Source organism: Lampetra fluviatilis, chromosome 21 (assembly GCF_964198595.1).
Source record: "Lampetra fluviatilis chromosome 21, kcLamFluv1.1, whole genome shotgun sequence".
In the NCBI taxonomy this organism is placed as follows: Eukaryota; Metazoa; Chordata; class Hyperoartia; order Petromyzontiformes; family Petromyzontidae; genus Lampetra; species Lampetra fluviatilis.
The window spans coordinates 10,209,775-10,225,402 of record NC_136295.1 but is presented as its reverse complement, the minus strand read 5'-3'; the positions used below and the strand labels follow the sequence as shown (position 1 = coordinate 10,225,402).

The 15,628-nt window shown below is 52.5% G+C and overlaps 2 protein-coding genes across 2 annotated transcripts in view; one reads left to right on the top strand and one right to left on the bottom strand.

Moving 5' to 3' along the window:
- The window catches only part of LOC144938215 (receptor-type tyrosine-protein phosphatase N2-like), a 193,825-nt gene that overhangs the window by 100,295 nt on the left and 77,902 nt on the right, over nucleotides 1-15,628 (bottom strand). Inside the window, exons 7-8 of the mRNA XM_078866031.1 lie at nucleotides 10,136-10,222; nucleotides 5,968-6,047 (exon numbers count right to left, since the gene is read on the bottom strand). Coding sequence (XP_078722157.1) covers nucleotides 5,968-6,047; nucleotides 10,136-10,222 — 167 coding nt within the window. The remainder of the gene's footprint in view (nucleotides 1-5,967; nucleotides 6,048-10,135; nucleotides 10,223-15,628) is intronic.
- The window catches only part of DNPEP (aspartyl aminopeptidase), a 121,654-nt gene continuing 119,859 nt past the window's right edge, over nucleotides 13,834-15,628 (top strand). Inside the window, exon 1 of the mRNA XM_078866032.1 lies at nucleotides 13,834-13,859. Coding sequence (XP_078722158.1) covers nucleotides 13,842-13,859 — 18 coding nt within the window. The 5' untranslated portion in view covers nucleotides 13,834-13,841. The remainder of the gene's footprint in view (nucleotides 13,860-15,628) is intronic.

Sequence of the window (15,628 nt, the reverse complement as noted above, 5' to 3'; positions counted from 1 at the left end):
GATACACAAATGGAAAATGAAATCATCTCCGGACAGTGTGCGGCGACTGCGATAACCAGCCAGAACAGAAAACCGTGGAACACACAACGACTCCATTCCCCATTGACAAGTACGAAGGAGGAGGAGGCATTGCCATGGCAGTGACGATTCACCACTCTGCTACTCCTGACGCAATTATCTAACTCAACCGCCTCGATGTAAAATCACAGCTGCTGCTCGACAACAACACCGGTCGTTACGAAGAAGATAGATCAATAGTTTGACTAGCATAGAGACCCGCAGACTCACGTAGATACATGTAGACTCACATAGAGACCCACAGACTCGCTTAGAGACCCACAAACTCACATAGAGACCCGCAGACTCGCGTAGAGACCCGCAGACTCGCGTAGAGACCCACAGACTCACGTAGAGACCCGCAGACTCGCGTAGAGACCCACAGACTCACACAGAGACCCAGACTCACATAGAGACCCACAGACTCACGTAGAGACCCGCAGACTCGCGTAGAGACCCACAGACTCACACAGAGACCCAGACTCACATAGAGACCCACAGACTCGCTTAGAGACCCGCAGACTCACATAGAGACCCACAGACTCACACAGAGACCCAGACTCACATAGATACCCACAGACTCACACGGAGACCCACAAACTCACATAGAGACCCACAGACTCACATAGAGACCCACAGACTCACGTAGAGACCCATAGACTCGCATAGAGACCCACAGTCTCACATAGAGACCCACAGACTCGCGTAGAGACCCACAGTCTCACATAGAGACCCACAGACTCGCGTAGAGACCCACAGTCTCACGTAGAGACCCACAGACTTGCGTAGAGACCTGTAAACCCGCCTAGAGACCTGCAGACCCACACAGTGATCTATTGGAAGGACACATCATCACAACGGCGATGATATACCACTCCGCTACTTCTGACACAAACACTGGCTCGGTCACCTCGATCAAACATTACAATCGTTGCTGTACATCTACGTGAGCCACAAGAAGAAGTATTTATCATATATAGTCATCATCATCATCCTCATCATCATCATCCTCATCATCATCAAAGTGTCTTTGTCATTTTGGTAACCCAGGTTACTCTGGCAAAAGGAGACTCGTCCTGGTAACTTTCAATGTCACCCGGTGGAAATACACTTGAATCTTGAACTTGCAAATTCACCGCACAGCACGGTAAAAACAGAGCCACTGAAAAGTAATTTTACTTCAGTGGCATTTGGGCTGAAAAAGTTCGGGAGGGATTACCAACAATAATGACGTTTTCCCCCTTAATAGATATTTCTAGAGTCACCTTTTTCAATATTTGTGGAATACAGTTATCTAAATTTGGCCGTGCAGGACTTCCCTTAACCTGTGTTCACAGTTATTCGACGCCTCCACGTGCGTTTGTTGCCCGTTGTACCATACGTACAAGAGCCCGTATCTCGCTCCTTCACGAGAAACGGCACGTCCTCAAGTGGCGAGCCTATCAAAGGCCATCGGCGGGCCGGTGCATTAACTCATTTTTCGTGAACCTGCAAAAATCACCGGTTTGTTACAAGCCTTTCGTGTACGGCTTGCAAATCCGCGATTTTTGGCTATCCGCGAATCGCATCTGGAACTCTGCACGACTGGAGAGAGAGAGAGAACGTGATGAGAGATAAAGTGATGAGGGATGAAATGATGAGAGATACAATGATAAGATAAAGTGATGAGAGATATAGTGATAAAATAAAGTGACGTGAGATAAAGTGATGCGAGAAAGTGATGAGATAATTTTCCTGCATTTAACAGCTTATTTACGTATTTATTTAAGATAATTCATTTAAAAAAGTAACTCCGGAAATGGTACCCCTCGCGAATAACGAGGGAATGCTGTACAAGGCACGCTTTTCATTTACCACGCACGCAGCACGCACGCAACATCTCCTCCCGAAAGTCTCCTCACCACCCCCAAAGCATTTTTTGTCCCCCCCCCCAGAACGTGAAACCGTTAAGAGATCGAATCTTGGACAACAATGGCAAAAGCCGAGGAGCCAGGGGGGGTGGGGGCGGGGCACAATAATACAACGACGCGGCGGAAAATAAAGGGAGTCTTTATTTCAGCGAGTCTTCCGGGGTGAGTCTACGGGGTTTAATTACGGCTGCGAAGAAGTCGGTGGCCATGCTGTTCCCGGCGGTAATGAGTGGGGGGGGGGCTTAATTCAAGCTGTCGGGGACGCTAATTTTCACGTCACGTTTTTTTTTCCTCTTGGCAGTTTGCCGTGAATCACATTCCTATTCACGTTTTAACTCATTATCGGTGCGTTATATTATTTATTATTATTACTGCCACTGCCACCGCCGCCGCCGACACCACCACCACCACTGCTGTTGCAATCGTCTTATATTTACAGCAGATGTGCCAGGTGTGAGGCAAAGGAACACGGTTGCGCGGCTCACTTTATCCGATCGCTCGCTCGCTCGCTCGCTCCCACACGTAGCTCTCGATTTCGAGAGCCGGGCCGATCTCTTTCCCAGCGCTGCCCAGGCGGCTTGGAAGCATTGGGATAGACCCACGCTCCTAAAGGGCCGTCATGGCAAACGTGGCCCCGCCGGATCGGTGATCAACAACCGCGGTTGCTGCACCCAGTTGGTGCCGGTCACCGGGGGCGGACAGAGGCAGCGGCGGGCGGATTGACAATCCCAACGGCCTCTTCTTTCATTCTTTCTCACCGCCGCGCCGGGAACATCGAAATCGAACCGGCGACCTCCGGATCGCGAGCTCCCGGGGTGACAAGCGATTACCTCCCCACAGTTGCGGTCGGGCCGCGTGCTTTAAATCCCGCGTTTTACTTCCCCAGTATAGTTATAAGGTAGTCATTGCTTTTCTTTAGGCCTTACTTAAAACGGTCAAAGGGGCCTCCAACCAAATTTTGCTTAGGGCCCCCAAATGTCTAGGGCCGGCTCTGCCCACCCCCCACCCCCCGACCGCTCTCAGGCAGCCAATTCCTATCCCGAGGTAAAGCGTGCTAATCTTTGTGACTGCTGAGACGAAGGCTCATTACAACCCAGTTGAACGTCACCGCCATCTATATTTAGTTCCCCCCCCCCACCACTGCCCCCCTCTCTCTGGTCGTATTGAATGGTCAAACAGCTGCTCCGGTAATGCAAAGACTCGCACGTGCTTGGACTGTTACCTTCCGCGCCCGTCGAATATTTCCGCCCGAAAGCCTGATTTACTGGGAGGTGCGGCCGTCGATTAAATGTTATCTTCCACGTGTGCCCCAGCGTCGGGCAGCGGTAGCGTCAAGCTTAGCGGCAGTGTGCGCTACGCACCCGGCGACCCATGGCCAACATCATCAACGATTATTTGAACCGGTGCTGTAACGTACCCTCGGTCAACTCGGACACAAATGAGTACTTGCTGTGTGTAAGCACAACCGTTACGCTCTCCCCTCCCACCCCACCCCACATGTATCCTTCGGCCTGTTTGCCTTCAAAGGAACCGCTCGCCGATGGCACTTGCCCCAACAGTCTGCCAGGGCTATAGGGGGAATCTATAGCTTTTGCGTGTCGGGAAGTTTTGGTGTATAATTTAAGACGAGTCAGACATCGCTTAGCGCTCGGAGAGCGCGGTGCTGAACTAGACACGCGGCTGCTTGATTGATTCTCGGAGGGATTTTAAAGGGCGAAGGCAAAGACGCCCTCGCACGCGCGCAGTCGCGTTCACATCCACTCGCTCGCGCGCCACGGGCGAAACTCGGGCGCCGCTTCGAGCGACGCGTGATTTGGTGGCTGCCGTTTGGCAATTACAAAGCGCGATCATCTCACGCTCGCATTATGGCAGACTCTTCGTATTCACTAAACGCGGAGGCGGCGGGGAAGGAGGGGGGGGGGGGTGTAAGGCCTGTCTCCGCTGAACAATCCAAATGTCGTTTTTTATTTCAATGGCTTTCTTCATATCGGAAAGAAGAGCGTTCCAGACGGTAACGGGAGCGCATCTGAAAGCCCCGTTGCGATGCGGTCACAGTCGTTGTTTGACGGCCAAACCAAAATTCATAATCAGAATATTTACTCATACCGGAGTTTTGCACGATGGTTTATTGCGCTTTGACGAGATCGGCAAGGTATTGTGCTCCATTCGTGGCGAGCGCTTTGCGTGTAATGAGCGTGACCTCATAATGTATTCGTATTTTGGGCGAAACCAATGATGTTAAAGTGACACATTACGTCGTTGCCCAGACATCTAATGACACCGCCTATCCGCATTAGGGCCGTCATCACCCGCATCGCAGCTGTGAACACCCAAGTCCTGCCCTCCGCCGGTAGCTTCGGCGTGTGAGGTCGGCCGTCTCATCCGACACTTTCTCAGGTGTGGCCGTGTAACGAGCGAGGAGTGCGTGCGGCAAGCGAGGCGGGGTGCACGCAGGCGAGGTGCAAATAGCCGCGCGCTCGGAACGTAAATCGGCGTCGCTGAGATTTAAAAAAAGCTCGCATCTCGCGAAGTCGGACACGTACGTGCCGAGCGGAGGAGGAAAGTCTCACGGCGCAGAGGATGAAGTGGAGCACGCTGCCTTGTGTTCGTCAAGGGCGAACGGGCACCACGAGATACACGATGGAAACGGGGGAACCCACGTGCGGCCAGTCGCGTTGGCCCCACCCGTCCTGGCGTTACGTTTTGTTTTATCTCAACACGATCGTTACCCCTTTTGTTATTGTGGGAGCTGTCTTGGGAAAACTATCAGTTTTACCAGGATAATTAAAATGTCCTGATTTTTGTCAATTGCATAAGAATAATAATGCTACGGACTACTGCACCATCCACGGCGATGCAGTTTTTAGTTTTATTTTACCAGGTAAGGCCCACTGAGCTTTCAGAAACGACCTGGCCACGATTGAAAAAAAATGTTTCAGAGCTGCTTTTTTTTAAATCCTTTATATTAAGTTTGCTTGCTTGCTTACGACCGTGCAAATCTTTCGGTCGTTTTTGAACCCACTTCCCGTGATCCAATCGAGCTGACATTTTCCACACAGACTCGTTGTGCGTGACAATTAATGTTCGTGAAATTTTTCCCCCAAAATTTTACACTTTTTAGGACAAAAAATTATATTTAATTACCAATTGCTTATTGGTGCAATGCAATCATCTGACCCATAGGTGGCAGCCATCTCAAGCCAGAGGACGAGAGGACTCTAGCTGCCACGCATATAAAGGATTTATAGTGAAAAACTTTGTTTTTACGGGTTAATTTTTTAGTGTTGAGTTTGTTGTCCTTCCCCTGCACCTTCGATGATCACAGTTGGCTTCGTACGGTGTGAAAGAAGCTCAACGTACATGTGTCCCCATGATATGTCCCTGTATATTGCACTTCAGAGGTGGCAACCCCCAGCAGCCAGGAGATTGCCATCGGCCTCCGTAGCGATGGGGGGGGACTTTGCAATGCAGCTCAAAGACACATCTCGGGATCCTGTCGACCTTGTCGTCTGCAGCTCCCGCCCCCCCCCCCCCCACTGGTTTCACCAGCCTCTATTTATACGCGACCACGACCAATCGGGAGCTCCTTAGGGGCCCTTGGCCCCTGAAGAAATGGTCAACAGGACGAGTAACTATTTTGCAGATGGACGTAAATGTATTGTTTTTTGTTTACAAAAAAAAAGGCGATATGTTGATGTTGTCTTCAGGAATTCTGGAGCTGAAATAGCAAATAGCTCGCGAATAATTACTCGTGATTAATCATTATTCACGCAAAATTATTCAGCGAGCTATTCCGTTTCCCGACGAAGCTCCCGAGCACATGGAGCGAAACGTCGGACGTCGTGCCGAACGACGCGCGGTACCGACCCCCGAAAACGCATCGGAGAGCCAGACGGGGGGGGGGGAGCAGGGTGGTAGGCGAGAGAGCAAAGGAGGGGAGCGAGAGAAGAGAGAGGGGAGAGCGAGCTGGAGGCTCAGGGAGAGGGAGTGTGTCTCTTACCGACTGTGCTCACCGTGTCCCTCACCGTCAGCTTCCACTTGTTGGGCCGTAGCCGGAATGCGACAGCCGGGCCCACCACACTGCGTGCACAAATCACCGTCACCAAGATGATCGTTACCATCACCATTATAGCAGCATCATCATCAGCATCGTTTGTTCATCATCAGCAGCAGCAGAATCAGCTAGGGTTGACGCCTTTTGCACATACCCAATCCCGAACATAATCTCGCAGTCAGCCTCGGCCTATGAATATTAAAACGGATTATTTGGTGACGCTGCGTTGGCAGTGGCGCACAAGGCCTATCAACATTGTGCAGTGTTCTCCTGTGGTAGAAACATTCAGCACAATGCCACCAGCGGATCTCCGTGCGAGTCAATCTCTGCCACCCGAACACGGCAGATGCCAATTTTCAGACTGCCCGGGTCAAACCCAGACAGGTGGCAAAGCAATCACAAGCAGCATCAGTAGCAGCAGCATTTTTCATATTCTTGATTCTTTCGGTAAAGTCACGTAGAAGGGATATAATAAAATAAAATAAATAAAACATAAAATTCTCACGACGTTTCGATTGCAACACAATCATCATCATTTATTGTTGTATTATTTATTATTTTATTATTTCCCTTCTACGTGACTTTACCGAAAGAACCAAGAATATGAATCCCTGCAGTCACGAAAGAAGCTTTAAATCGAAATTTAGCAGCAGCATTGTTAAGATAACAGCGTCACCGCGCAAGCCATCATCGTTTGTTTATCAGAATCATGAGCTCATCATCATAATCATCATCATGATAATCATCACCATCATAATAATCATCATAATCATCATCATCTCCAACGTTTCGCTCCACGTGCTCGGAGTTCAGAGCCTGGAGAAGCTCGCGGTAACGTGGGGAAAAACGACGGACAACGTAGCGAACAACACGCGAGACAACGCAGAAAGACGTCGCAGAAATATTCGACGACTGTCCCGTACGCTAACGGCGGTTTCGGTGTGTCTTTCAGCCCGCTTATTGGTTTACTTGCACGTGAGCTGTGCGTGCGCGCGTGTGCAATATCAGTTACAGCGTCAATGATGACGACGATGACGATGACGCTGCCCCACGGTGTAACGGTTAGCACGCCGGACTTGAGGTCTCAAGGGGTCACCGGTTCGAATCAACGGTTCTATCTCCCGGCGCGGCAGAGTCGAAGAACATTGGACGGGTTTTCTTAACATCTCCCACCGCGAGTCTTCTTCTCGCGACAAACCCGCGGCTCGGGACGCGCACGCGGCTCTCTCAAGGACTCGACTCGTGACGTCATTCGCATTGCATGGCGGCCCTTGCAATGTTGAGCCTTTTTAAATCCTTTATATTAAGTTCACTTGCTTGCTTGCTTGCGCGCTTACGACCGTGCAAATCTTTCGGTCGTTTTTTAACCCACTTCCCGTGATCCGATCGAGCTGGCATTTTGCACACAGACTCGTTGTGCGTGACAATGTAGTTTCGTGATTTTTTTTTTCCAAAATTGTACACTTTTTAGGAATTTTTTTTAAATATTTAATTACCAATTGCTTAATGGTGCCAGGCAATCATCTGACCCATAGGTGGCAGCCATCTCAAGCCAGAGGACGAGAGGACTCTAGCCGCCACGCATATAAAGGATTTATAGTGAAAAACTTTGTTTTTACGGGTTAATTTTTTATATTTGTTATTTACCCAATTTCGAGACTAAAAGTGTCTCTTCTTGTTATTTTCGTTGAGAATAGACACGCAGAGGGCACGCCACCCCCCCCCCCCCCAGTTTTTGTGTTCTTTTCCCGCATTTTTTGTTTCTTATGTTCGCGGTTTGAGGGTTCAATATAAATCCCCCGCGCGCCCGCGAGCGTCCACCCAGAGGCGTGAATTGGGGTCACCACCGTTCGTCGATCGGCAAGGTCACGTGCCTGCCCTGCTAAGGCGTGGGCGCTTCCAAGCCTTTTGGCCAAGACGGCTATCCAGGCGTGGAACACAGGAGGCCAAAGAGCACCCCTCTCTGCAAGGATGCTCTCCGGAGCTCCCCAAGACACTTGCCCCGCCGGCAATTTGCAGGGCTGCGCCTTTAACATTTTGCCGTTTAAATGTGGAGTCGTTTGACAATCCTCCCACCTCGCCACCGCCTCCCCTCGTTACGTCTGCACGGACGAGCACCATCAGATGCCCCTCGGTTCCGTTTCACGCCCGATATCCGCTGGAGCTCGCTAACAGGCCAGCCGTCAAGCTACGTCCAATCCTTCCCCCTCGCTCGATCTGCCGTACTGCCGCCCGCCGGCCCTCGTCTGGCCCGGTTATTTATTTATTTGCTCAATTTTTGGTTTAATCACCGCCCTGCCGCCAAGGTTCAACGCAACTCATCACGATGACCGCCGCCGCTCATAAGCAAACGCGTGCTCGCTCGCCAAACTCGCGCCCGCGCTCACATTGACTCACGCTCTCTCGCTCGATCTCTCTCCCCCGCTCTCTCGCCCGAGGGAAAGGGCTCACATTTACATGACAATGTGGTGGGGTGCAGCGGGCCCTCTCTGCCTGCCTCTCTCTCTTTCCGCCCGCCCGCCCCCACCACCTCCTCCCTCCGCGTTCTTTTCTCGCTGAGCTAAAGCCAAAAATCTGCATCACAAAACTGCTCTGTGCGGCAACTGGGGCGACGGCGTGGCAATCAGTGGGGGCCGCCCCCTCCGAGCGCCCCACCAGACAAGCAATTAGCATCTCGCGAGCATCCTGATCTTCTTCCCTTTGCTCTTACTCCCAGCAAGAAGCAAGCCCCCCCCCCCCCACTATCCTTGCTACAAGCAGCCCTTCTCCTGCTCCTCCCCCGCCCTCCATCACCTCCTAACCCGACTCTCCTCTCTCCTACTCCTCCTCCCAGCCTCCCTTTCATTCTCCGACTCGCGACCACCCCCCCCCCCCCCCCGTGTTCTATTCCTCACTGCCCACGATTCTTGCGGACACAGGGGCCTGGTCGTCTTCACCACTTTCCGCGCCGTGGGCCGTGGGCCGGACCACGGCCTGGGGACCGGTAGACAGATTGGCACCCTGGTAGGGGGCTGTCCTGTCAAGGGGGTGGGAGTTGCTTCATCCCTGTCGTGGGGCGCATTGAGTGCTTGATTAATTGCCTAATTGCGGCTTTTGCGTGTAGGACGCAAGCGCTTGTATAGACGGTTGGGGGGCGGGCGGGGGGCGTAATAGTGGCGCATGTTTAGGGGCCGGCGTAGCACGAGGAAGGCGTGGCGTGGCCTCCGTCTCTCCCAGCCACCTTTGTCTCTCCATTGAGAAATAGTTACCCGGCGCTCGCCATGGTAGGCGTTCAGCAGAGAAGGTGGCGACTTTACCGAAAGAGCCAAATAATATGAATTCTGGCAGTCACGAAAGTTTAAAGTAAAAATTTAAGGTGGTGGTGGTGGCGGTTAGTAGAAAGTACAAAAACAAGGTGGAACGTTCGCGACTCTGCGTACAATTCCCGTGACGCAAATGCCTCCACTGCAGAGAGGCCGAGAGGGCCCTTCTTGTGAGCTAACTTTGGCCTACTCTTCCACGCTGGCCAGACGTCTTGGAACAGGTGGGATTACCCACAATTTACCCCACCCACATCCCACAATGAGTATACAATCACTATGAGACCTCCTTTACCAGCGGCAAAATATAGTAGTAGGTTTTTACCCTTTAAACTGGTACAACACTGACACCTTTATACAAGGCATATCATAGTGTAAATGCTTACCCCGAGCTCTCAATACTCTGATAGTGCACTGTTTTTGAGTTGTACGCCTTTTGGCGTCATCTGGTCCAACCCATGTGAGACTAGGCTCTAAGGAAAGCTGTCTCGGGTGTGGACCAATCAACTTCAAGGACAGTGCATATCATTATTATCATTATCAGAGTTGTTTCTTTTTGTTTGCATTTTGACTATCTGTGTTGTGGTTTTTGCAAACATGATGCCTTGTATAAAGGTGTCAGTTTTGTACCAGTTGAAAGGGTAAAAACCTACTACTATGAGTATACAATCGTTTCCCCCCTCCTCCTCCACCACCACCGCTCCCCCTCTCCCCACATCTTCGCCATTCGCACGATTTCGAAGCATGACGCCGCGAGCGCGGAGAATTCGATTTGATCGACGTGTCGCGGACTGCGCCACGGCTCATCCCCTCACCTGACGTCCGTGAAGGAGTCGGCGGGGAGATTCACTTCCCCGGCCAGGGCCTCCAGCAGTCGTACAGCCGACGATAAGCTCAGCGGCCTGCGGCAACAGAAAGCAAAGACGAAAAACATTCCCCACGTAGCCCCTCGAACGGTACGTTGGCGCGCGGTACCATCGGCGAGGCGCGGTGCACGACGATGCCTGTTCACACCGCGCCGGATACTTATTTGAGGCTGAGCCAACCTAGGGGAGGCCCGAGCGCGGTTCAGATAGACACACCGCCGATGCCAGCCCTGGATTTCGCGGCGTGGCGCGCTGACCGCCGTGCCACCGCTCCCCCGACGCAGATCAACTCGCGGTGGCTTTTTTCAGCGCAGGAGATGGGTTTGTGCAGTCGGGAGGTCATTCGGCCGCCGGAAAGTTTCCCCAGCAAAAGTGACCCGCGGCTCGCGGTCCGAATTGGAGCTTGCGGCCGCTGCCCCCGACGGCCGTGACGCCGGGGTGCACTTCACTACTTCACCACTTCACCACTTCACCACGCCGCATTTCACACCCGATGGGTGCGGGAGGCACGAACGTGTCGATCACGCCGCCTGCGCGCGGTTACGCGGTCAGGGCGGACACGTGACGGTCGCATACGCGACTCTGTACCGTGTGCCGGTCTCGGCTTCTGACGCTCTCATTGCAGGACATTTCAATTGGCACGAGACTCACATCGATACGAGGTGAAGGGGGGGGGCGCTCAAGAATCCCCCCCCCCCACTCCACTTAAAAAACAAACCCATACTCACGGTGGCATTCCCACAAAGCTACCCAGCAAGCCTGACTCCGCTGATGAATGCCGTCGGTTAATATCGCCTCGCAAAGCCAATCGGGCTTTGCGGGGCCGACGGTTTAAACGTTTAATTCACATACAGGTCAGGGCACGGAACAGAGCTCTGCTCATGTTTGCTTTCATCCCAAGACAGCCCTCTTGGGCTACGCGGTGTCGCACCTCGGTGTGCGAGGGTTCAACAGAGAGACCCCTTCCCCAGACGTGGGCCAGGGTCGCGGTTATGATGGGGGTGGGGGGGGGGTCGGTCGTTGGGAGAGCTTCTGGCACTAAAGAACGGCGGCACTGAGATCTTGCAGCGCTGATATCCGCAGCAATATGAAGCTCGGGGGGGGGGGGGGGGGGAGTGGTGGTGGTGGGGTCAGGGCAGGAGCGTGGACTTTGAGGATCCTAATCCGGGTCTTTGCCGGAACACGGCCGGGGGCCGGGCCATTCTGGGGGAGAGCGGGGGTCGCGGTCAACCAAGGCACCGGCGTTTGCCGGGCATCTCTTTAAACGGCGCTCAACACTCGCCAGCCTTCGTCATGGCTGCCAGAGAGCCGCCACTAACACCCCCCCCCCGCCCCCCCCCCCGCCCCCCCCCCACTGTGGAAGGGGTGACATTTACACAGAGATGACCTTCAATGTGCCACTGACAGACAATAGCTTTGGCCCCCGTAAAATGTCAACACCTAACCATCCTAAGTTTTCCTTCAGCAATTGCGGTCGCGTGGCGCGCGCTCGCGTCTGTTTTTGTGATTACGCGTTGGCCAGTCGTGAAGCGGCGGTGGCGGCGTGAACGCTTGCTTGGTTACCGTGCGGGCCCCCACTCCTTCCACCCACCCCCCGCCCAACGATTTTGTGCGGCAAAATTTTTAGTTAAGGGGCCGTTTGCCGTTAGGAGTGATGTTGTGTCGGAGATACGGCGAATGGGCCACCCGGGTCAATTTCTCTTCGCGACAAACTTCCCCGGGATCGATTCGCGCAGGTGGAGACCAGGCTGTGACGTCGCGCGGACAGAGAGAGATTGGCGGTGCGGTTATTCAGCACCGCATATCCATACCCCCCCCCTCCCCTCCACTGCTGGGTGATAGTGGCTCTGCTGCACGCGGCTGTTTGTAATCCAGCAAGGGTTGGTGGATCACCGCACCCCGATGTTGTGAAACTCCCTTGCCGTGGGCGTCCAGGACATGCAATACCCTGGCACGCCAACAGAAGGCGGTGCGGCAAGTGGACTAATCGCCACCTGTTTTGATCTGTATGTGGGGGGGAGGGGATCGAGCATTGCCCCCTCGCACGCGTGGGTTTTCTCCGGGTGCTCCGGTTTCCTCCCACTTGCATAATAAACACAACTCCATCATTCATCGGTTGAAAGCACCTTGATGTACAAACCCCAGTGGAGCGACATAACCCTCCTGAAGAGGTGTCACGCGACTCGGTGTGGCTCTCCTGCATAAAACGAGTCACGTATTTATTGTGATGCTCAGTTGGTGGTTCGCAAGACAGGACGCGGGGTGTTGTGGAGGGAGAAGCTCGCAGCAGCGTGCACGGAGTGCGCGGCCGACACACTGCGGCGGTGGCGAACCTCTCTCGTGACAGCGATACCCAATCCCCGAGTAGAAAAATGACAATAATGGGGGGGATTTTTTCGTGGTACTTTTCATGACATTTTTAGTTTTGAACTCCCAACGCAAGGGCAAATATCGGCGTTTTAAAATTCAGAGAAGCCGCTCGGCTTGTTTGCCGTGACGGCACGCTCTCACGCACGCGCGCGCGTGCGCGTTGGTTTAATATTCCAGGCGTCCTCGTCCCAGCGGAGATGCTGGGTTTACAAATTTGCATTCCGCTCCGCGGCGGTTTACAAATTGCGGCGCGGCGCGCGTCAAGCCGCTAATAGGAAGGAAATTAATCCGGCCTCAAGAAGGAATGAAAAGGGAGGGCAGCATTATCACCTCGCAACATCTCCAGAGCAACAACGCAGCCATCACGGGCAGACAGACGTCTCGCTGGGAGGGGCAATGGGGGGGGGGGTGGTTTGTGGTTTTCGGTCGTTCGCGTCAATAAATAAATGAATGCGCCAACAATTTTCGTGGGTTGCTTTTAAATAAAAGTAAAAAAAATTGGTTCGTGTTCTTCTCTTCCTGTAGGAGCGCATAATTTGAGAGGGGTGGAAAACAATGTTCCCTCTTTTAAAAAATGCTTTTAATTGTCGCCGTGTTCCTGTTCCAATACGGCGCTTCCGCCGTGCTCTGACAAGCGACGCGAATCATTCGCAGATGCAGAACGGCTTTCTCCGTACGGATGAGAGTGTGAATACCGCACGTCGTGTTTCCTGATGGACTTGCCTCGACGTGCATATTTTATTAGTTTTTTTTTGTCCCCGACGGGAAAAAACCTGGGTCACGGAATTCAAAGTCTAAAAGAAAGCAAATCGTATGGAAAGCCAGAAATCCACCTCCGGGTTCGTTCCTCTGTTTCTAAAGCTGTCGGGCGAAGCAACGTTACTAATAGGCCTGTTTCATTTAAGCTACTTCCACCACGACACATTGACAACTATAGCTCGCCCCCACCCACCCACCCACCGCCTTTCCGGTTATTTGCAATTCTAGGGAGATTCACTTTGCTAAGTGCCATCGAAATAGGAATTGCTCACAGTCGAGCAGAGACGGCGTCTCCGAGCATCGGGAACACGGAAGGGCGTGAAAGATTAGCGCGGGGCGACCGTGAGGCCCGGGCCTCCGACCGACTCGCGCCGTCGTTCACCCTTAGCCCTCTGCAGCTGCCCTTTGACCCGTTGGCAGGTGCCTTTTTCAGCCGACCAATGCCAGCTGCTGGCCCTGAGAAAAATACAAATAAAACCGACGGTCAGTTGCGTGAGCTGCCAACCGGTTCGCGCTCGCTGGGAAAATGCCACAAAAGTCAAGGGTGAGTTTCTCGGTCCCTCTCCTCTCTCTCTCTCTCTCCACCTCGGACTGCATACTTTGACCTTATTAAACAATGACGCTTAAATTGGGTTTTCCGTACGGGGTGACGTCTCCGGCATAATGCGATGCACAAGGGCTATCGTTTGACGGCCACGAAATAAAAACAAACGCTGGTCACCGCTCGCTCGGGAGCAACCGCACCTCTGCCGATTGCGCAGAGTGGAAAAACGCGGAGGAGTAACAACAACCCACGATCTTCCGCGACAAGTAATGCGGTGCGTTAACATTTACACGTTATTAACTTCGTCAAATATTTGCGAATTAAAAGGTGATTAAGATTTTAATTAAATTTCCAAGAGAAGACGTCGTGCATTACTGATGTCATTTTGTGCACAATGCCTATTCACATGCAAACAGAGGTGTGGGTCTGGGACGATATGGGGCCTGGAATTCGGTGCTTAAGAGCGAGGGTTTGCGCCATGGTGGCGAGATGTTAGCTGCCTCGTCTGGCTTACCAGGAAATCGTGGGTTCGAACCCGACCCTGACGCCTGCTGTATATCTGGAGTGTGCTTGTCTCTCTCTCATCATCATCACGGTGGCTAGGAGATGTTAACTACCTCGCCTTGTATGCAGGAAGTCGTGGGTTCGATCCCGACCCTGACGCCTGCTGTATATCTGGAGTGTGCTTGTCTCTCTCTCATCATCATCACGGTGGCTAGGAGATGTTAACTACCTCGCCTTGTATGCAGGAAGTCGTGGGTTCGATCCCGACCCTGACGCCTGCTGTATATTTGGAGTTTGCGTGTCTCTCTCCCCGTGGCCGCGTGGATTTTCCTCCGGGTCCTCTGGTTTTTCCCTGCACATTTAGAATCAACGTCACGCGTTTTGCTTATTTGGCTGCTATTACTTTCCACACGATAAGCCACTTGGTTGAGCTATCATTTGTGGCCAGGTCGCTTCTGAAAAAGAGCTACATAGCTCAGTGGTCCTTACCTGGTGAAATAAAAAATAGTTTCGTTTAATAGTTTAGTTGAGTTTAGATTGCTCAAAGAGGATGATGATGATGATGATCATAAGCGCCTGCACAGCACCTCGTGCTGGTAAACACCAACTGCTTTTTGTGTTCAGTTTGTTGTCTTTACCCCGCACCTCCGACTAGCCATGGTTGGCTACGTACGGTGCGAAAGAAGTTCAACGCACGTACATACACCATCATGGCAATAACTCGTACCTGTTTTCCACTGGCACATCCGAGCCACGCCGGCTTGGGGCTTCCGCGGTACCGTGTGTTTTTTTTTTTTAACGACTGGGTATTGGCCGAGCTGAGCCAGAACCAATCCGTGAAACTCTCGCCCTCACGAGGGCATCTCAATCTGGCTTGGGGCCAAGCAGGGCCATGGGGTGGGGGGTCGATAGCTTTTTTGTCATTACCCGCGTCTCACCTCGATCGTTGCGCGTGACATCGGTGGCATTATTAAACAAAACGGAGATTCTTATATGCAAGACATTTGACGCGATATCGTGAGCCTCGTTGAGTAATGATTATTAATCAACGAATCAATGCATCATTTCACCACTTGTTTTTTTATGTTATGTACCTTTCACCCCCCCCTCCCGCGTCCACGCACACCGATTAAATTTGCGTGCAGATGTGTAAGATTTTAGCCAAATGACCTGGAATGAACCCGGAACTTCGATCCTGTCAGATCTTGGAAGCGAAGCAGGCTTGAGTCGAGGAAGTGCTTGGATGGGTGACCACCACGAACATA